A 22,801-nucleotide genomic window follows, 5' to 3' on the forward strand; every position below is an offset into this window, starting at 1 on the left:
CATCATTTTAAAAATATGACAATTCAGACAAATTGTTTTGGAAGTGAATTTCTATAGGTTGGCAGCTTTGCAGTCATAGCCATAAATGCAATTTCACTAATAATTGGCATATATTTTCTTTCAATGTTTCGGTTTTCTGTTTTTTTTTTTGCTTCAGGTTCCTCGTTTTCGGTTTTCGCTTTCAGCCAAACATTCTTATTTCGGTGCATCACTACCCAATATGTACAGTGTATGAATAAATTGGCCTGTTGATATGCATAATGTGTATGCATAGTAGCTCTAGTGTATTGCACATTGAAACGTGAGCGACAGAAAAGAATGTAAGAATGTAAATGTGCTAATATAAGGATGTACGGGTGTGTAATCTATTATAATTTTGAAGGGTTTCCAGGCTTTTACAAGGATATTTTTTTAACATAATCCTTGCTCAGACTTTCCCGAGTTTAAAAAAATATATTTACAGTAAGTGTTAACATGTCACTTAAAGATTGTTTGTTGTTCTAAAATTGTAATTTAACTTGTATGGACATTTTTACATAATGGCTTTAAGTAGATTTAAATGTGAGTATTTAACTTGTGCTCACTTTGAAGTACTTTGCGCGGACAAAGTACAGTAATACAGTAATTCATCACATCAACCAATTGTTTAATGCGCTCCTGTTGCAAAAAAGAAAATCCATTCTGGGGACATTGTGCTCTTCTTTAAAGTGATGATGCTGTTTTCAAAATAACGCACTGCAAAGGCTATTCATGGGTGTTCACGAGTTGAATCGAACTGTGTAGCTATGATACCAAAGAAGTCGTAGTCTTATGAGATTTAACTTTACGAAACTTTCCCAGAGGATGAAGTTGTGATAATATGAGAAATAAATGTAATAGAAAAAGAAAGGGAATTAAAAGTCATAATTTCACTAAAAACAAAGTTACTAAATGTAAACTTACAAGAATGTTGTAACCAGAATAAAGTTGTTGTTGTAATAGTACATGAATTAATACCATCTATCATACATCTCATAATTCCATTGCAATGTTGTGAGAATAAAGTTATATGAATACATTTGTAAAATTACAACACAAACGTTGCAATGTTACATGAATAAAGTTGTTACTTTATTAGAACCAAGTTTTACTGTTACGATAATAAAGCCGTATTGTTTTGAGGATACAGTAAAATGGCCTGAATGTTGTAATCTCCCGAAAAAGAAGTTGCCTGAATACATTTACAAATTTACAATACAAGTCATAATGTTCCAAGAAAAAAGGTTATGGGGCTAGAATTGTCATTTTCCAGGAATAAAGTTGTACAGTTCTGACAATCAATTTGCAACATTGTGAGAACAAGGTTGTAATAACACAACAATAAAGTTGTAAAGGTATGTGCATACATTTGTAAAGTTAAAATACAGAAGGGGTAACGTTACTAGAATTAAGCCCAAAAGTTACAATCATAAAGTTTCAAAGTTCTAAGAATAACATTGCAATCTGAAAAAAGGTTTTGAGAATAAAGTTTTAAAGCTTTCAGGAAAAAAAAATACAGTTACAAGAATACAATAAAGTTAAAAATATTTGTGTGAAAAATTATCATAAAACAAGTTACAATTTTTAAGAGTAATGTTTTAAAGATATGAGGGGAAAACACTAAGTTATGTGAATAAAGTTTAAAACATCCATAAACTGATCTAATGTTCTGTGAATAAAGTTAAAATGTTGAATGAATAATGTAAAAAAAAAAAAAAAAGTAATCTTCCAAGAATTACAAAAATAAGGTTAGCGCCGAGACTTTGTAAAAGCTTAAGAATTAATTTGTACTCTTATTTGTTTTTCTGCAACATTGCGACTTCAAAAAACAAATACTACCTTCTAGGCCATGTTTTTGTTTATGCTCAACCAGAACACTGGTTAGCTCCAAGAATGATATTTCCGACTTTCCAGCAGACTTGAATCTATAATTGGTCTTCTCCGTGAACGCTAAAGGGAGGCCAGGCTCCTGCTCCACACTGATTGTAATGACTGTAACTTCACTACATGAGGCAGGCTTCATTGATAAGCCCCTCCCCCCCTGCATGCATGCGGGCCACGACACCATCTCCTTCCCATTGTCTCGGTAATGGAAGGGTATGTGCGCTGGTAACAAATGAATAGCGAGATTCGCAAGCGGCTCTCGTTGGCCTCCACCAATACTGCGTTTGACCTCCTTGGGCAGCCGTATTGATTATTGTTGCGTGTCAAAGACGCTCCGGAATCCCAACAGACTTTGCTCCCGTTTGTGTGAAAGGAGAGCTGACTTGTGCAAATAGGCCATTTGGCAAAGTAATTGAGGCTTTTAAAGTGATACCTCGGCATCTTTGGAAATGAGCTCCCCTTTTGTGCTTTTTTTTTTATTGTCACAATGGCAGTCACGTTTCATTCTACGGCGTATTTGCAAAAGTTAATATCAGTTTCTCTGGCTATGACGGGCGGCAACGCTCGTGACTTCTACCTCACAACGTTACTGTATATCGTGTTTATATGCCGATCATCAGAAGCTCAAGGCTAATCTGTGCATACAACAACACTACAGCTCTGCTAAGCTTTTGGCAATGAAGCGATATGACATATATTTCTCAAATCTGCCATTCAAAGGTATATTTTCTTTCGGAAAGCTTTGTTATTATCATTTTAGCATAGTGAAGCTCGAAATGAGCTCAACCACCAACAATCATTTGGTTTTGCCAGGGAATGTACTGTACATTGGAAACATTACGTTAAATATATTCTGAAATTTTCAAATTGCCAACTTCTAATAGTCATATTTAATAAGTGGTAGGTCTGATAAAAGTGACATTTAACAAGTCATAATTTTTCTAAATAAGGCTTTAAAAATGACCCAAAAACCTCAAATGCACCAGTGGAGATGAATGAGAGCAACAACCAATAATCATTCAGTTTTACTGGTGGGTGTATTTGAAAAATCTACTAAAATTTCTTAAAAATTCCAATATTTTTTTCTGTAGTATTAAGCCCATCTCCGCCACTCCTAATGGTCATATCTAATGAATGAGAGGTCTTAAATTTGATCAAAATTGCTTTAAAAAGTCTTAGATTTAACTTCATTACACCTGCAGTAAAAAACAAAAAAAAACATTCAATTTCCCAAAGAATACATATTTGCCAACTAATAAATACTTTTGCAGTTAATACCGGTGGGGATCTTTTCCATCCAATTTATATAAAAACATAATAAAAAGCTATGTGTCATGAGACAAGACTTGGGGTGGGGTGGGGGGGGGGGGGGGGGGGGGGGGGGGGCTATATTGCCAAAAATAGCAAAGCCTATCATATATCATGCAATGCGCCATCTGCTCTGCAGATTCCAAATGTTTTTGCAATATTTAGAGTTACAGATTATTCATGGAGGTGTAATTAACAGAGTCCAAATTCAACAAACGGGATCGGAGAAGCTGCGATTAATTTCCAGGGATGTTTCAGTCGAAGGAACTATTTAGGCTACGCAGGCCCGAGGGGTTGCAGATGGAGAGAAACGGTGGCACCAATTTTAACCGCTTTTTTCGGCTGATGAATTAACTGCCGCTGCTCGCCTGTACTTTGATCTTTTGGTTTTATAGTGAACCCTTGCTATTTGCAGGGGTTAGGAACTAACCCCCGATGCGAATATAAACAAATTGAGAATAACGGGGCCTCTCCAGAAAATTGCCCATATAAATCATTTAACCCCTAAATATACCCACAAACAATGATCTCAAGACACTTTCAAATGATTCCAAACTCATCTTCAAGCATTACCTTTAAAAAATAAATGACTTACAAATGATTTCATTACGAGAAAATGCAGCAGAAGTACACATCCATGATGTCCTCACATACTGTAAAAAGAGCAATTGCCAAGCAAATTGTTTTCTAGCTTGATCTTTCTAATAGCCACGCAGTTGAGCAAAAACATACACGTGCGGAGAAGGATCTCCGCAATAACCCGGGCTAAACTTAGCTCCTCCCTGACATACAAATACCTCAGAACAGCCATGATTTATCACTTTAACATACTTTCTTGACACCAATTACTACTTTCGTATTAGCCAGGGCTTTAGGGGCATGTTGTGGCATTTTAAGTTGTTACAGAAATAGCTGTTTTCAGCGAATAGCTGAGGATAGGTTGTATAGAAGGGGAAAAAAACAACACCTGCAAAGTACAGGGATTGCAAAGGATTCTTTATCTTTAATGTGGCACTTGGTGTACCTTATGTTGAGCAGCTAGCCCTGAACAGCTGATCAGCTGTTAATATTCACCACAGCAAATAGCAATCGGGAACTTTCTTTGCCTCATCTTGAGAAGTTTGCCAGCCTGCTTTCTACTCGGTCAACCTCACAAGCAGCCTCTTCTGCCTGTTGAACCTCTACTGCAATCTTACATCACGCTGCTGTTTGCTCTCAAGCAGGTTGGCTATTGTTTTATCATGATACAAAGTATTTACTGTTTTTTACTATGTGATACAAAAACAAAAACAAACAAAAAACCACAAATTTTGATGTAAATACATATACAGTTAATTTGCTTTTCAGGAACTCACATATTTACCTGGGCATGGGTTCTGTGGAAATAGGTGAAAAACTCACCTATTTGCCTTCATGTGCGTTCTCTGAAATGATCTAACATTACACAAGATGCTGCCAAAGCCCTGTCTAAAACAGTGGTCCCTTGAGATACAAGTTGAATTCATTCCTTGACCACGCTCGTAACTCAATACAAACAAATCACCTTTCTCCAATGAAATGAATGCAAATGCCATTGATCCATTACAGCCTACCAAAACAAAACAAAAAGTAATGTGTTTTAATGATAAAATGGCATTATAATACTCTGCATAATAATAACATACGGTAATGACATTATTAAAAAGAGTATTCCATTGTACTTTATGATAGCATTAAGGTAGCGGAGGCTATGTGTTTATTTGATATTAACCGTCAGTTGAGAGTGCCAAGAAACAGCCTGGAGCCTCCTTTTGGAAGAACATTTACTTATTATATCTGCCAAGCTGCCGCTTATTGTGATGCGAGTTAAGTCACCTGCCACCAAACAGTGCTCGTATCTCAGAACTCATAGGTTTGGTCTTTCATATCTGTAAATAAAATACAATTGATAAATAAGAAAGTAGTACAGTTTGGTGTCACGTAAGTATGTCAAAGTGATTCATCTCGACTGAGAGACAAGCTTTGTATCCCGGAGGAGGAGCTATGTTAAGCCTGGGTTGTTAATGAAAGTTATGGAGCGTTTTCGCTGCATGTGCATGAGCACTTCCAGTGCATTATTTTTTTTAAATCAAATAATCTTTAAGCCATTTCATTGTATGAGTAATGTTTATAAATAAAAATAAAATAAAGATATAGTTTGAAATTATATTGTTTGTAACAGATAGAATCATAGTTTGCGGTATATTTATAGTTCATCATATTATTACAGGCAATTACAAACATTTTTGGGAGCCATCATTTACTTTTTTGTTATTCACAGCAGGGCTCGGCCACTATCACCTGTTAAAAGCTGTATTTATATGGTGAAACAAATGGCAAATGCAACCAAAAGAGGTCTACATCTGGCATTCACTATGGCGTTATGTAAACTCCTGGACAAATGAAGAGCCTTGGGGTTTCTATACATTTTACATAACAACATGCAAACTCCTGCATAGTTAATGCTTAACATGACATTCACCCCCACACCAACAGCCCGTCTGGCCGTGGCCTCGTTTTAACAAGCACATCGTTTTTGTCACATTGGAGTCACAGCACAATCGTGACATTTAGCGGCATCGCAGCAAGACATCACACAGTTGTCGTTGTCGTCACCCGGGCGCTATTGTGCAGGTGTGTTCGTGAATGATCAGCATCCCATTCTGCTTTGCTTTGACATCCTTAATTAGAGGGGGAAAGACAACATTTGGCGGCACGGTGGACGACTGGTTAGAGCGTCTGCCTCACAGTTCTGAGGACCGGGGTTAAATCCCCCGGCCCCGCCTGTGTGGAGTTTGCATGTTCTCCCCGTGCCTTTGTGGGTTTTCTGCGGGCACTCCGGTTTCCTCCCGCATCCCAAAAACATGCTTGGTAGGTTAATTGACGACTCTAAATTGCCCGTAGGTGTGAATGTGAGTGTGAATGGTTGTTTGTTTGTATGTGCCCTGCGATTGGCTGGCAACCAGTTCATGGTGTACACCGCCTTCTGCCCGATGAAAGCTGTGATAGGCTCCAGCACACCAGCGACCCCAGTGAGGAGAAGCTCACTCACTTCCTTTGTAAGCACTTGAAGACATTCCATAGCAGTGGTCTCCAACATGGTACCCGTGGGCCCAAGGACCACATAATTACCCCACATACGTGCCTGTTCTATAAATAGCTCACCAGTGATGGATGGATGGAAGATGACATTTGACGTTTAAAAGCTTTACTGACAAGGGAATTAATCATTGTTTGTGACTAATTTTATTTGAGTCATCTATTGTACATTTCCTAGATGGGACCTTTTCTATTGTTTTTCTATTGTGGACATTTTCTTGATGGGTCATTTGCTTGCAAGGACATTTACACGTGAGGACATTTCTTCAGAATATTTCCTTATTGTTATATACATCACATCATTATTGTTGTTTCATTTGAACATTTCCTTGTTGGAACATTTCCATGTGAGGATATTTATTAATTTCTTATTCCTTAACTTCAACCTTATCTTGAAAGGACATTTCCTTATTGGTACATGTGCTTTTTTGGAACCTTGCTTTGTGATAACATTTCCATGTTAGAAATGAGCATTTCCGCATCCTTCACACACATCCCGCGTCTGGTTACATTGCCATGTGAGCACATTTATTCGTTAGAAGATTTACTTCTGAGACCATTTCCTTGAGAGGACATTTCCTTGGAAGAAATGTCCTCATTAGGACAATTCCGTCGAGGGTATATCTTTATTGACAGATTTCCTGGTCTGGGGATTTCCTTGTGAGAACATTTCCCATTCCTGGTTGAAACATTTAGTTGTGAGGATATTTACATTTACCTTTCTGGACATTTTTTCATTAGGAGTGAGAATATTTCCACATTGGACCATTTCCTTATGAGGACAATCACTTGTGATCGCATTTCCTCATGAAGACCTTCGGTTGTGACGACATTTTCTATTATCTAAGTCAGTTCCTTGTAAGTGGACATTTTTCTTTTGAGGAAATTTCCTTTGTGGACCAATTCCTTGAAAAGACCTTCAGTTGTGTGTGGGATTGAATGTAAAAGTAAAATTCTGGATTAATTTGGCTGTAATCAGAATCAGAATCATCTTTATTTGCCAAGTATGTCCAAAACACACAAGGAATTTGTCTCTGGTAGTTGGAGCCGCTCCAGTACAACAGACAGTCAATTTACAGAACACATTGGAGACAAAGACATTGACAGAAAACAATTGTGCAAAAAGATGCAGAGTCCACTAGCACTTAGAGCAGTTCGAATGACTAACATTGCAATAGACCGGTGCAATGACCATTGTGCAAGGAGCGCTGATAATGACTGCAGCAGTCTGATTGGAGCAAAGACAGTGGATGTATAGAATAGTCGATCTTTGGCTGGACATTTTGGCAGACCGCCGCTGTATGCACGGCTGTGTAGCTGTAGTAGCAAATCAGCACCAATGACCAAAGAGAGTATATTTAATTCACTCCGTAACCCAAGGTGATGCTTCGACAGAAGGTGTTAACTGCTGACAAATAACTTTATTTTGCGTGGAAACCACTTGCTCCTTTTTTTTTCACTCATGAAAAAATACAGACACCTTGCTGTCCTCAAGGACAGTTATGGCCATGACCGCCCCTGCTGCATAATACCACAACTGCAGTGGGAAATGACACCCAACTTGTCGCAACGCGGGTCAAGCAATGCGATTTTCTTTTTATGTCAGAGGCTTTAGAGCCAGAGGTGGTCCAAAATCAGGAGGCGGCGGCCACCTCCAAAATTTACATGCACGAAAATCCCTGGATGCTAAGCAGTTAGTGATTCAAATTAGCCAGATAGCATTGGGGATTAATGTGTTTAACACATTTAATTTGTTACTCTTGGCAACACAAGATTAAGAAAGAGTCAAAGTTTAGCACAACACACATTACGACAGCGTGGGGACCTACGCGTGGATCCTGTTCGTGGACTTCAGCTCTGCGTTCAACACCATCATCCCCAAACTCCTCTCATCCAAGCTCCTCCAGATCAGCGTCTCGCCTGCCATCTGCCAGTGAATTTACAGCTTCTTGACGGGCAGGACACAGCAGGTGAGGCTGGGGGACACCACCTCATCTACACATACCACCATCACCAGGGGCCCCCAAGGTTTTGTCCTCTCTATGCTGCTCTTCTCTATCCACATGAACGACTGCACCTCAACGTACCCGGCTGTCAAACCCCTGAAGTTTGCAGACGACACCACAGTCATAAGCCTCATCAAAGACAGTGACGAGTCTGCATATCGACAGGAAGTGGAGCGGCTGGAGCTGTGGTGCGGCCGACACAACCTGGAACTGAAATCAAGACTGTAGAGATGATCGTGGACTTCAAGAGCCATCCTTCGCCACAGCTGCCCCTCACGCTGCCCAACTGCCCTGCGTCAACCGTCCAGACCTTCAGGTTCCTGGGAATTCCAGTCTCTCAGAACCTGAAGTGGGAGATCAACATCAACTCCATCCTCAAAAAGACCCAGCAGAGGATGTACTTCCTGCGGCTTCTGAGGAAGCATGGCCTCCCACAGGAGCTGTTGAGGCAGTTCTACACAGCAGTCATCGAATCAGTCTTGTGTTCTTCCATCACAGTCTGGTTTGGTGCTGCTACAAAAAAGGACAAACTCTGATTACAACCAACAATCAAAACTGCTGAAACGATTGTCAGTACCCTCCTACCCACCCTTGAGAACTTGCATGCTGCCAGAACTAAAACAAGAGCGTGCAAAATCCTCTCGGACCCTCCACCGGCTCTTCCGTAGGTAGGCGCTACCGATCAATGCAAACTAAAACAAGGAGACATTCCAACAGCTTCTTCCCCCTTGCCATTAACTACTTAAACAGTTAACTTATAATTCCATAGTATTATGCTGCCAATTTTGTCTTGAGTTTGTTGTCACATCTCTGTTGGGCCAATTATACATTACTCATTATAACCTCACTGTAGTAGTCTCACCATGCTGCACTATTTGCATATCTGTTGTTGACCAATATTGGCCTCTCATGTGCTTGAGTAGCATCTGCAACATTTGCACAATCGACATTGTCCCAGATTATTGCACTACAAGTCACTTTGAACTGCACACATTTCCTGAAGTCTCTGTGCCCTTTGCACAATGGTCATTACACCGGACTATAGTTCTATTATTCATTACAAACTGCTCTAATTGCTAGAGGACTCTTCATCTTTTTGCACATTGTCAAAAATATAAAAATAAAATGTACCGGCATTCCCACATTATTGGTAACCTTTTATTGCTCAATGACTGCGTTTTTTTATGTCTTTATGTCTCCAAAGTATTCTCTGTCAATTTACTGTCTGTTGTCGTACTAGAGCGGCTCCAACTACCGGAGACAAATTCCTTGTGTGTTTTTGACATACTTCGCAAATAAAGATGATTCTGAATACCCACTCGCCTGGGAGATGTAGGATGTTGGATGTGGTGCTCCAAAGTGCACGCAGACGTCTGCTGACAACCCACCATGACATGTGACAGCGTCTCCGCCCTAGCATTCCTGGTTTCATGCCCGCGCAACATTCATGGGAGGAGCACACGTCCTAGCTCACATTTGCCCTGACATAGAGCGCAATCATTAGTTCCCTCTGAGGGCTTATACTTAAGCATGAGGAAACAGGGCCATGGGTGGGTGTGTGGTGGTGGTTGATGGGGGAGGGGTGTTTTTATTATTAGCTGAAAATTTAAAACAAATCTGAAGACTCTTCTTCATGAGGACAGCATGATTGTTCAAGTGATTACAGAAAAAGCTCATCTTCTACTAGGACTGACACATTTTCTTCTGTCCTACTATGCTGACAGGATAAACAGTACCACGCAGGCTTGATTGGGAGGGGGCATGCGTGTGTGGGTGGTAGGAAATAGATGGAAATAGAGTTTATTTACTCTTCAACGAATCCAGTGTTTTTGACAACTTACTCTAAAAAACTTAATGTTACTGTTTTTGTGAAAATCAAAGACAATTTAGTCTTTAACAAACCCAATGTAGCATTGGTGAACATGAAAGAGGATTTAAAGTCTTCAATTACCTAGTGTGCTAGCTTTTTTGAACATGAGACAATTTAGTAGAACCTAATGTATGTGCGTTCGTAAACATCAAAGACAACTTGGTCATGAAAGAATCTAGCCTACCTGTTTTTGGAAACATAACAGACAATTTAACATTCAATGAACGTAGTGTACATATTTTTGTAAACATGCAAACTCCCAAGGGTGTGTGCCTGCGGACACATGCCAGTGAATTGACTTTGTTTCGCATGCACAATGACTGTCAGAAGTGTCATGAAATTGCTGTGCCTGCACCGTGGGGGCTGAACACCCCAACCCACCCAATCTGCTTGACCTAACAGCTGAACAGGACCAAAAAATTATTAAATAATTAAAAAATGAAGAACCAAGGGTTTGTGTCTTTGTAAACACCAAAGACAGCTGAATCTTCAACAAAACTAAAATACATGTACTGTATTTGTGAATGTCAAAGACAATTTAGTCTTCAATGGACCAAAGGTGTTTTTGTAAACATCAGACAATTACCAGCCCTCAATGAAGACAATATGACCACAACTAACAGTACTGCATGAGTACACTGTCAGAATAAAGGTGCTAAATTTGTACCTTGGAGGGTCCAATGGCTTGTTGTAAATGTTGATGTTTTTCAACTGCACCTCTGAGCTTCAGTTTTTTGCTGGCCAATACACACGGCACCATTGGAGTCAGTGCCCCTTGATTTAAAGACAAGGGGGTCTAGTTTCGTAAGCAGCGTAAATGGCGGGCGGTGTGAATCTGCGTGGAGGCGGGTTAGACTGGGTGTTGGTAATTTAGCAAACAGGAGCAAGCCAGCATATTGATAGAGGGACTTCTGCGTCACTGTGGGTGTGTCTACAGACTCTAAATTGCCCGTAGGCATGACTGTGAGTGCAAATGGTTGTTTGTTTCTATGTGCCCTGCGATTGGCTGGCAACCAGTTCAGGGTGTACCCCTCCTCCTGCCCGATGACAGCTGGGATAGGCTCCAGCACGCCCGCGAACCTTGTGAGGAGAAGCGGCTCAGAAAATGGATGGATGTATATATATATATATGTAAATATATACACAAACACACACACACCTGGGTTAAATTCCTTGACGGGGAGTTGACTTATGGTCGCCGACTGGTTAGCACATCTACCTCACATTCCTGATGACAGGGGTTCAAATCCCGGACCCGCCTTCTACCTGTGCCTGCGTGGGTTTTCTCCGGGGCCTCCGGTTTTCTCCCACATCCCAAAAACATGCGTGGTGGTTGAAGACTCTAAATTGCCCGTAGGTTTGAATCTGAGTGCGAATGGTTGTTTGTTTGTATGTGCCCTGCGATGGGCTGGCGACCAGTTCAGGGTGTACCCAGTCTCCCACCTGAAGATAGCTGGGATAGGCTCCAGCACACCCGCGACCCGAGTGAGGATAATCGGTACAGAAAATGGATGGATGGGCATTAGGCCAGCTGCATTAAGATCAAGACGTGGTTGGTCTTAGCAGTGAACTCCCTCGCGCCACTGGAATGCCCCGCATGAAGTAGATTGGTCTGGCAAACACGCACAGTGACCCTTGCACTTACACGAAAATCAGGATAGAGCAGAATATATGCCCTGCCACAGATGCGCTATCTATGAAAATAGAGCCCAAGAAATTAAGCCCAAACACGTAATGATCAAATCAGTACCGTTCCACTGAACCGTATTTTGATGAATTTCCATATTATTGCAAATGTTGAGGAAAATCTAGTGTCCTCAACAAACCTGTCATACATGTGATTGTATACAATTCAGTCTTCGAGACTAATGTAAGCTTCTCTGTGAACATTAAAGAAGATTAACTCATCATACAGTACGTCGATGGTTTCAGCAACACCCAAAAAGATTTTCAAATAACCCAACACGTTTTTGTTTTTTTTGTGTGTGTAAGCAATTTTGTTAACATCAAAGACAAATTTGTCTTCAATTAACCTGACATTGGTGATTTTCTCAAATCAAAGACAATTTAGTTTTCAATGAACCCAACATACATGGTTTTGTAAACATCAAAGGCAATTTAGTGTGTAATGAACCACAATTAATGTTGTAACATTTATTTACAATTTTGTCTTTAAGGAACCTAGTATTTGCATTTTTGGGAAACATCAAAGATAATTGAGTCTTCAATTAACCTAATGTTAGTGTTTTTGTAAATATCAAAGGCATTACAGTCTTCAAGGATTCAAAAGGTTTCATTTTTGTCAGTACTGCAGTCTGGTGAACCTAATTTTAACTTTTTTAACATAAAAACAATTTAGTCTTTAATTAACCTAATATTTGCTTTTTTGTCAACAAAGATTATTTAGTTCCCAATGAACCACGTAAATGCATTTTTGTTTACATCAAAGACAATTTAGTCTTCAAATAATCAAATGTTAGCATGTTTGTAAGCACTGAGGACAGTTTAGTCTTAATGTGGGCATTTTGTAAGCATCAGTCAATTTAGTCTTTCATGAACATAACGGCATTTTTGTCAACATCAAAGGAAAGTGATAGATTACAGTTCAGATAGCGTTTGAGTTTTCATAAACATTGCAGACAAGACCCTTCAACGAAGCTAATGTTAGCTTTTGAAGACAGTTTAGACTCTCATCTTTTCTCTGGGTGGAAAAAAAAACATCGAGAAGCGCAAAGGCAGAAGCGCAAAACATTGCTCCATCGCGGCCAATGCGGCTCTATTAAGAACAAATAACAGGTAACATTGTCAGATTGGAAAAAAGTCCTCCCTGGCGTCTCTTTGCTGCATCTCTTTGAACGTTGCTCACCTTTTGGGATCAAGAGGATTTAAGCAGGCGGCACGGTGACCGACTGGTTAGAGCATCAGCCTCACAGTTCCGAGGATCGGGGTTCAATCCCCCGGCCCCACCTGTGTGGCGTTTGCATGTTCTCCCCCTGCCTGCGTGGGTTTTCTCCGGGCACTCCGGTTTAATCCCACATCCCAAAAACATGTATGTTAATTGAAAACTCTAAATTGCCCGTAGGTGTGAATGTGAGTGCGAATAGTTGATTGTTTGTATGTGCCCTGCGATTGGCTGGCAACCAGTTCATGGTGTACCCCGCCTTCTGCCCGATGAAAGCTGTGATAGGCTCCAGCACGCCAGCGATCCCAGTGAGGAGAAGCTCACTCACTTCCTTTGTAAGCACTTGAAGACATTCCATAGCAGTGGTCTCCAACATGGTACCCGTGGGCCCAAGGACCACATAAGTACCCCACATACATGCCTGTTCTATAAATAGCTCACCGGTGATGGGACATTGTGATTTCCTAGGAAAGTTGTAGAAGTGATCATTTGAAAATCTAAAAACTTTTTTGTTCAAAGATTCATAGCTAGTGTTGCATAATTATGTTTATCTGTTTTCTACCTTCTTAAATCATTTTTCATATAGTGAAAAATCATTAGCATTCAGTGTCTTCTATATGAATATCATTACTGATAATAATAATATATAACCTGGCATACAGTACATACATTTTTTGCATTTTGCAAATATCAAAGACAACATGTAATATAGGTGTTTTATAAGTGACAAAGGCAATTCAGTTTTCCAAGATTTGAGCGGATATGTTTTTGTAAACATCTAAGACAGTGTCCTCTTAATTTTGTGGTTTAATTTAATTTTAATTGTATTGAAATACATTTTATTTGATTGCATTTAATTTTAAATTAACCCAATATTATCATTTTGTAAACAAAAACAATTTAAAATCCCTGGTGAACTTACATTTTTGTAAACATGAATAACAATTTCTGGCTCTTCAGTGGACCCAAAGTTGGCGTTTTAATTAACAGCGCCGTTACCGGTTTTCACAAAGACATTTGCACATGGTCTAGAGTCTTCAATGAACCTGAAGTATGTGTTTTCGTAAATATTAAAGACAGTTTAGTCCTCAACGGGCTTAAGGTAGGTGTTTTGTCAGTAACATGGACAATTCAATCCTTAATTCTAGCCAATGTGTTTTTGCGAACATCAAAGAAAATGTGGTCTTCAATGAAGCTAGAGGTCAGCATTTTGCAATCAATAAGAGCAAGTTAGTCTTTAAAAACCTAGGTCACTGTTTTCCTAACTTGAGCAAATCCAGCGCCGCGCTTCAGTTAGTCTGGTCTAAACTAATAAACCCACAGCCACGAACCTACTGTTTATGTCACATCCTAAAATGCTAGCTGCTCAAGTGAAGTTGCGCAACACGCTCCTTATGTCTTTTTTAATTCATGCCTTAAGTGTTTTATATACGTGAAAAATGCTAAGTTTAAACTGAAATGTATTTGTTTTCTTGTCTCACATAAAATATTTCTAGACAAGAAAATGGTTTGCTGTTCAGTGTGAATTAAATAAATAAAACGGTTCATTATTTAAAAAAAGAAAAACAATTGGTCCTTCACTTATTTTTTCTTGTGTATTCATAATTGGTCTTTAACCAAGCAAAAATATAATTTCTCCCAATACTCGATTATTTGGTAAAATTTTTAATAGGCTACTCGAATACTAAAATATTTGATAGCTCCAGCTCTGCAGTGAACGCATTGAATGGAACATTCTAATTGATTCGTTCCTTTTTCAGTTTAGTTAAGCTCAGCTGCGAGCCTGTGGAGTTCCCCGCAAACAGTGACACTCGCAGGCATCGACGGTGATTGAGTACGATGAGGCGCCGGACTCCGTGGGTGTCTCGGTCTGACTGCACAGCAGCTACGGTAGTCTGTCAAAATATGTCTGTATGTGGAACCGGATCATGTTGCAAAAAAGACTGCGGTCCCATACTGCAAGTCTGGGCCAGTGCTAGCTTGAATGTTGCCCTGTGTGAGATCCCTCGTGCCCTTTGGACCCCCACCCCCATCATCTTCCACCTGGCAGTGTTGGTTGGCACAACCCCGCTCCTCCACCTTTGGTATAAGTTAGAAATGAATAATAATAAAATTGCCTCTCAGGATTATGAAATACATATCTATCTGTAATTATATGTATATATAGAATGCAATGTATGGAATAATATACAATGTGTCTTAATGAATGGCTATTGCTACAAGTATGTACAGTATGTACAGTCTGTGTAAGGCTAATAATATGTAAAGCATATGCAAAAAGACCTAAAAGGAAAAAAGGTCATTTAGCAAACAAAGGTTTTGCCTTTTTAGTAACAACTACAACCTATGTCTCCAAAGTAAGTTCATGCAGTAAGCGTGGTGGTTCATGAAAAAAAATTGCAACCTCTGGTGCACTCGTTTGAGAACCAGACCAAAATTATCTGCACCCCTACTTACTGTATGTATCAATAGGCCCTCCAACGATCATTTGTTTACACCCCCACCATAGCTGCATGCCTCCCAGCATGTGGGAAGATTTAAAAATCTAATAATGATGATAATATTTATGCGTTCAATGCATTTTCTACAATGATTAAGCGGTTCGGATGACCGCTGTTGAGTCTGTCATCCATTACACACATCTAAGGAGCTTGCATGTTTGTCTGCCTGTATGTTTGTCTGCCCCAAACCAAATTCACCAAATGCGGCAGTTTTTATGCTAAAATGCAGCTGCGCGGTCAATAAAAATAGAAGCCCTTGTGTCCGTTTTTATAAATGTCATTGTTGTCACTGTTGGCGTTTTTGTAAACATCAAAGGCAATTCAGAATCTCCAGTGGACGCAACATTGGCTCTTTAATAAACAGCCCAGTCATGAAGTGTGACCCGGACTCTGTCATTAGGGTAATGCGGCTTTAGACCAGTGATGAGGGTAAAATTACCCAAAATATAATGAGCTGCATGCAGTTTGGTGTGGTCATTTTGGGTCTAGTTATTTGTACAGCGGTGGTCAGTGTGTGTGCTAGTAAATTTTTCATACAGCATCTGAAGGCCGGTTAGGTGATTTTTTTTTTTTTTTTTTTTTTGTGTTGGTTTGTTGCTTGTGTGATGTGTAACAACAAGGGGCCAGTGCTACTTATGGCCCACAGTATTAGCGTTGAGATGTGCTGAACTAAACTGGCCGCAAGCTGAATGTGTTTCGTCTGTGTCACTATTGCCATTTTTGTAAACATCAATAGAATTCAGTCTTCAGGGAATTCAATGCTGGTGTCTTTGTAGGCACGGAAAGGCAGTTTATTCTTCAGTGAGCTTACGTTAGACATTTTGTAAATATGAGACAATTTAATCTTCCAATAATATAGTATTGTATTATAAATTATTTAATATTAATTTTGTAAATAAAGACAATTCAGGCTTTACTGAACCGAAGTTGACTGTTTCTCTAAACATTGAAATTCATTTCAAATTGTCAGTGAACTGAACTTTAGTGTTTTTATAAGAATTAAAAGGCAATTTAGAGTCTTCAGTAGACCCAACATCTGTGTTTATATAAACATTACAGAGAATTAAGTCTTCAACTAAGCAAACATTAGCATTTGAAACAATTTTTAGTCTTTAATGGACTGAATATCAGCATTTGTAAACATCCACCCATCCATCCATTTTCTGAGGCGCTTCTCCTCACGCGGGTCGCGGGCGTGCTGGAGCCTATCCCAGCTGTCATCGGGCAGGAGGCGGGGTACACCCTGAACTGGTCGCCAGCCAATCACAGGGCACATACAAACAAACAACCATTCACACTCACAGTCACACCTACGGGCAATTTAGAGTCTTCAATGAATGCATGTTTTTGGGATGTGGGCATCACACACAATTTAGTCTCCCATGAACATAACGTTGAAATTTTTTTCCAAATCAAAGACAAAAACAAAGCTAGCGTTAGTGTATTTTGTCAACATCAGAGACAACTTGGAGTGTGTAGTGGAATTAACGTTAGTGTTTTTAAACATATCAACGACAAGTGTCCTAATTTCTATCATTTGGGTTCAGTTCATTTGGACTTGGAGATTGACTGTTTTTCTAAACATTTAAATTGCTATGTAGTCCTATTAATGTGTACATGCATATGTATGTATTTTGGTCCATTGATTGTGAGCTGGCACATTGTTTGACTGCCTCACAGTTCCGAGGACCGGGGTTCAAATCCCAGCCCCGCCTGTGTGGAGTTTTCTCTGGGTACTTCGGTTTCCTCCCACATCCCATAAACATGCATGGTAGGTTGATTGAAGACTCTAAATTGCCCTTAGTGTGAATGTCAGTGTGAATGGTCGTTTGTTTATATGTGCCCTGCGATTGGCTGGCGACCAGTTCAGGGTGTACCCAGCCTCTCGCCCGAAGATAGCTGGGATAGGCTCCAGCACGCCCGTGACCCTCGTGAGGATAAGCGATGCAGAAAATGGATGGATGGATGGATGGATGATTGTGAGCTGCAAGATGCTTGAATTCCCCCAACAGGACGAATATCTATCTATCAATCCATCCAAAATATCTAAAGTTTGAAGACATAAACGACACAAGTCTGATACGGACTTAAAGTTGGGATTTTGATAATATCACCTACAATTAAACCATTCAGTCTTCAGTGAACCTAATATTAGCATATTTGTAAACACCAAAGAGACTTTAGTCTTCAATTAACCTTCATGTAAGAATTTTTGTTAACATCAAAGAGTAGTTAGAGTGATCAGTGGACCCAATGTTGGGGTTTTGATATACAACACAGACAATTAAGAGGCTTCAAATAAGCTTATGTTAGCCTTTGATGATGCTTTAGCGATGATTCGCAGTGTGGTGAGCGAAAGAATCACTGAATCAAATGTTCAGATTGTGCATAATGTTAAAGTGGCTTAAAGCTTTAGTTTTTAGTCCCAGTACAGTAAGTACCATGTTAAGTACCATTCAGTTGTATTTAACGTTTAAGTTTATTCTTTTATAAATGTTTGTTTTCAAACAAACAGCAATGGTTGACTTGATTTGGTTTTAAAGAGTTTGGTTGATTGCTAAGGAAAACTGTTGATTATTGTATTATGAGACTGTTTGTCTGAATGTTTTTAGCTTGTCCTGTCAAACCAGTTTTACGTGTTTGTTGCCTGTCCTGACCAGGACGCTCTTGTAAAAGAGATTTTTGACCTCAATGATTTTTTTGTTTCCTGGCTAGATAAAGGTTAAAAAAAATACTTTGATACTTTAATACTTTTAATATTGTGTCTCATACATTTACTTTAATACTTTTTATATTGTGTCCAATACATTAAAATGTAATCATTATGTCAGTAGTTTCAAATTTTTCCATATTAGAGAGCAGTGTTCATGTTACAGTGGCTTAAAATATTAAATATACTTTTATATTCTTCTTTTTTGATGAACACTGTTATGCTACTGGAGTATTTTTTTTTTAGGTTTTACTTGATGTAAGAAGTAGTCTTGGTCTTCAAAGAAACTTCGCAATTTAGGATTTTTTTTTTTGGTTTGTAAGCATAAGACAAGACAGTCTTCAAAGCACCTAGCTTGTTTTTTTTTTTTTGAACATCTAAGACATTTTAGTCTTTAATGAACCTAATAACCTACTGTTGGCTGAGGACGTCATCTTTTAACATCCGTTTTCCTCTCTCTTACAGCTCCACACGGACTTGGATGTCGGTGGCAAGCGCATTAAGTACGTGCTGGCCGGCGAGGGGGCCGGCACCATTTTCGCCATCAATGAGCTGACGGGCGACATCCATGCCATGAAGAGGCTAGACCGCGAGGAGAAGGCCGAGTACACCCTCACGGCTCAGGTCATTAACGCCGACACTGACGAGCCGCTGGAGCCGCCGTCCGAGTTCATCATCAAAGTGCAAGATATCAACGACAATCCACCGCAGTTCATCGAGGGTCCTTATCGGGCGGCCGTTGCCGAGATGTCGGCGGTCGGTGAGTGACAATCGCGGTCTAATGTGCGGCCGCAGCATCAAAATAATGAGCACAAGAGCACCGGGACGTGACTATTTGTAAGAGAATTGGGGCGAATGATTATTAAATGAGGACAAAATAAATAAAGTAAATACATGATTTTGGTTACTGTAATTGGCTTTTCCGTTACAGTAATCTCCTCCTATTAGTGGTTCGCTATTCGTGAATTCACCTATTTGCGTTTTTTTTTCTTGTGGAACCTATCCTCTTATTCTTTAGTAAAAAAAAAATAAAAAAAAACCTCTTATAATCGTAGTTTCTGTGCCAGTTCCATTAAGTTCCATGATTCCACAAGAAGACTTCACAAGCATATATTACAAACGACTAATATCACTGCACTTTAGTGAGTCACTTACAGTAGTTGAGTGAAACTCTTCTTTTGCTGCATGACTGTATTATAATTACTGCCCTGTGGTGGCCAAGTTGTACACACCAGAAGGAGCCCAAATTAATTAATCATAATGAACCAACTGTTTAATTCTGTACATTCTATTTATGGTATTACAATATTGTTCACATAGAGTTAAATATTATAGAATGCCATTTTTCTCATTATAAAACGCATTACAACAAATTTTTGTTGGGTTTTTTTGGCAGCTGGAATGGATTAATGCCATTTTCATTCATTTCAATGGGCAAAGATGATTTGATATACGAGTGTGAGATAGCAGCATGGTAACGGAACAAATTAAATTCCTATCTCATGGCACCACTGTCATCCGCTTCACAGGATCACGGTGGACTAAGGTTTGGGGAACAAATCTCGACTGCAGCCTTCATACTTTGTGGAGTTTGTATGTTCGTCCTGCACTTGCGTCTGGGCTATCCTGTACTCAACCTCTCACAATCCAGAAACATGTATTTGGGGTTGTTTAAAGATCAATAGGAAGTTTAAAAAATGCCAAATAATAACTGAGAATCCGTGCTTCAGGATGCTATTAAAGTGACATTCTTTTTATGTGTTACCTGAGTAGTGCTAAAGCAGTGCTGCTGTATCAAACATAGTGAAGAAAGTTATTAGTGATTTAAAAAAAAAATCCCCAGAACTTTTTAAGACATCAGCATATCCAGCCAGCAGCCTGGCAAGCAAAAAAAAAGTGCCAAAATGCGACCCTTTTTTATTGCATTGTCATGTGTTCAGTGAGTCATGTGATATATACGCTGGAGCGCACACTAATTAGATATTTATGGAAGGATGAGAGAAAAAAAAAACAGGATGTAATGTTTTATGGATGATGAAGTGGTGTGGGTTTCTTTAGTGGAAATATTGCAATTCGCTCCTTGCACGAGGAGGCGGGGCCAAGGACTGCAAGACAGTAAGAAGGCCACACAATATAATGTATATATGTGTGTCACCTTCTCTGCATTTTTGGCCTTTTATCAACATTGAAAAATGTTAAAATAAAAATGTCTTAACTCATTCACTGCCAGCCTTCCCAGTTAACATGGCTATTCGACTTCTCAAGCCGTCAATGTGTTTGAATAATGATAATAATAATAATAATAGGATTAATAACAATATGGCAGCGAAGTGTGTTATTATGAATATATTATTACAATTGTGAAACATTTCCAGAATTTGGTCAATTTCTTTATCATTTGTGTTCACTGAGTTTCCATGTTTTTGCACGCTATATAAGTTTGTTTCCCCTGCAATTTCCTGTTGCATTTCCTCAATCACAAAGTCTTTGAAATATATGTACGGTGTCCAATCAAGCCTATCTTCAAAGTCGAGTTTCAAATTGTTTTCTTTTCCAGTGATACTACTTCCTTTTCACTTTGCCCCTTGCCGGCTGCTTTTGTGTTGCATCTTTTGGTTCTGGTGTGTCCTAGTCTAGGACCTGTGGATCCCCCTCATCATCACTAGTCTCTGTGCTTTCTCCAGTCTTTGCAGTAGGGGTCCATTCCTCCTCCTCCTCATCATCATCATCTTCCCATAGCTGCTCAGTATCACTTGAATTCCCATCATAATAATTTTCAAAGCATCGTCAATGCTGTATTTTTGCTTGTTTGCCATCTAAATACACACACACACACACACACACACACAAAATAGGTCATTGTGAGTGGTTTTTTTCCACAATTTTTGATATTTTTTTCGTGAAAATCTGTAAGCAAAAGGAATTTACCAACAAATATACCACAGCAACACACAACTAGTGATCAGTCATAATAGTACAGCAAGTTGCATGCCTACTTTTTTCTGTAATGTTCCAAATAACGTAATTTAAAAATTTTCTTAGCTTAGTTGAAAAATCTAAATACTTCATTATATGTTAAATGCGAAACAATAATAAAATAACGATTGGTTAGTTTAGAGTTACTTGTCATTATACACCTGCTGTCTCATATTTTATAGAAATTGTTAACACGGTTTTACTAAAACACTAAAATATTGACTAATTTCACATTGCCAGTAATGCAGTAACTCTTTGCATTGATGTTTCAGTAAAATGTTTCAACTTTTTCTTACCTCAACCTCTTTAAATTCGACAAAGTAATTCTTCGAAATAAGATGTCTCTCATTTCTCAAATGTAGCAATCTTGCAGGGTCAGGTGAAAGCCATCTGCTTGGGGAATGACTGTGGTCTAGTGGATTATCTGTGCATTGCAAGGATCTGATCTAATACGTCAGGCTTTTCAGGAAAAAAAACAATTATTACACTCATGATATAAAGAGCTCCAAAATTCTTGTATTTTATATGATATGTTTGATGTTATAGGGTTATTAATTACTTACCCCAATCATTGTTCATATTCCTTTTCCTGCAAATGAATTTCTTCAAGCTTCTGGTCGGCTAAATGTTTGGTGGTGGTTAAAAGCGCCCCCAGTTGCTTTGGCATAAAAATATTCTACGCCACAAATATTTATGTTTGTAAAATACCTGCGTGTGTGTCGGCATCTCCCAGAATGTTTGGTATGAGTTGCGCATCTCCCCCCCAAACTGGGTCACTGATGGATGCTATTTGCCACAAGTTCACGTTCTCGCAGGGCTGCAAGCTGGGCATCCTCGTCTCACTCAATGCTAATATATTCATAGATTCATATTCTCATTCACGGTCATGCATTCAAAGGAGCGCATTGGTGTGATCACACAATTCTAATGCATATATGAGACTGGCAAAAGCCCCCCGTTAGTGTTTCAGTCTGTTGCCACACGGACCCCGAGCGGCGGGGGGTCTCCTTCAGAACGAGATCAGAGCGTCGTTATACAGCTTTGACAATGGGCGAGTCGAGCGAGGACACCGACACCAAGTGTCGTATTTCCTTGTTTGAGCCTCCTTATGTTAGGCTGCCTTCTGCAAAACCACAACAGCTGAACTTCATGAACTCTGCGAAGGAAAAAGTGCAGATTACACAATGTCTTGCTTCCAAACAAATGGCGGATTTACGGTGTCTTTTTTGACATGGGTTCTTGAGACTTTTTTGTGGGTCTATTCATGAAAGACATGCCTAACAAATTTAATGTTGCCAAGTCAAAATGGCCTCAGGAGCTGAATTTTGAAAACACACTAGCAGCGCAACTAGGCAAATTTTTGAGTGAGGCCAAAATGACCCTAAAATGGCAGGCTACCTGTGTCTTTTCAGGCATGTCATGAGACTTGTTTCTGGGTCCACCCAAGATAGACCTATTTACCAAATTTCATGTTAGTGAAACTGGCATCAGGGGCGGAATTTAGAAACA

The 22,801-nt window shown here is 39.4% G+C and overlaps 1 protein-coding gene across 2 annotated transcripts in view; it reads left to right on the plus strand.

Annotated features, from left to right (window-relative positions):
• The window catches only part of cdh8 (cadherin 8), a 186,734-nt gene that overhangs the window by 39,093 nt on the left and 124,840 nt on the right, over positions 1 to 22,801 (plus strand). For both annotated transcript variants that reach the window (XM_061669995.1, XM_061669996.1), the window contains exon 2: positions 18,782 to 19,076. In XM_061669995.1, coding sequence (XP_061525979.1) covers positions 18,782 to 19,076 — 295 coding nt within the window. The remainder of the gene's footprint in view (positions 1 to 18,781; positions 19,077 to 22,801) is intronic.

Source organism: Phycodurus eques, chromosome 2, assembly GCF_024500275.1.
Source record: "Phycodurus eques isolate BA_2022a chromosome 2, UOR_Pequ_1.1, whole genome shotgun sequence".
Classification (NCBI taxonomy): Eukaryota; Metazoa; Chordata; class Actinopteri; order Syngnathiformes; family Syngnathidae; genus Phycodurus; species Phycodurus eques.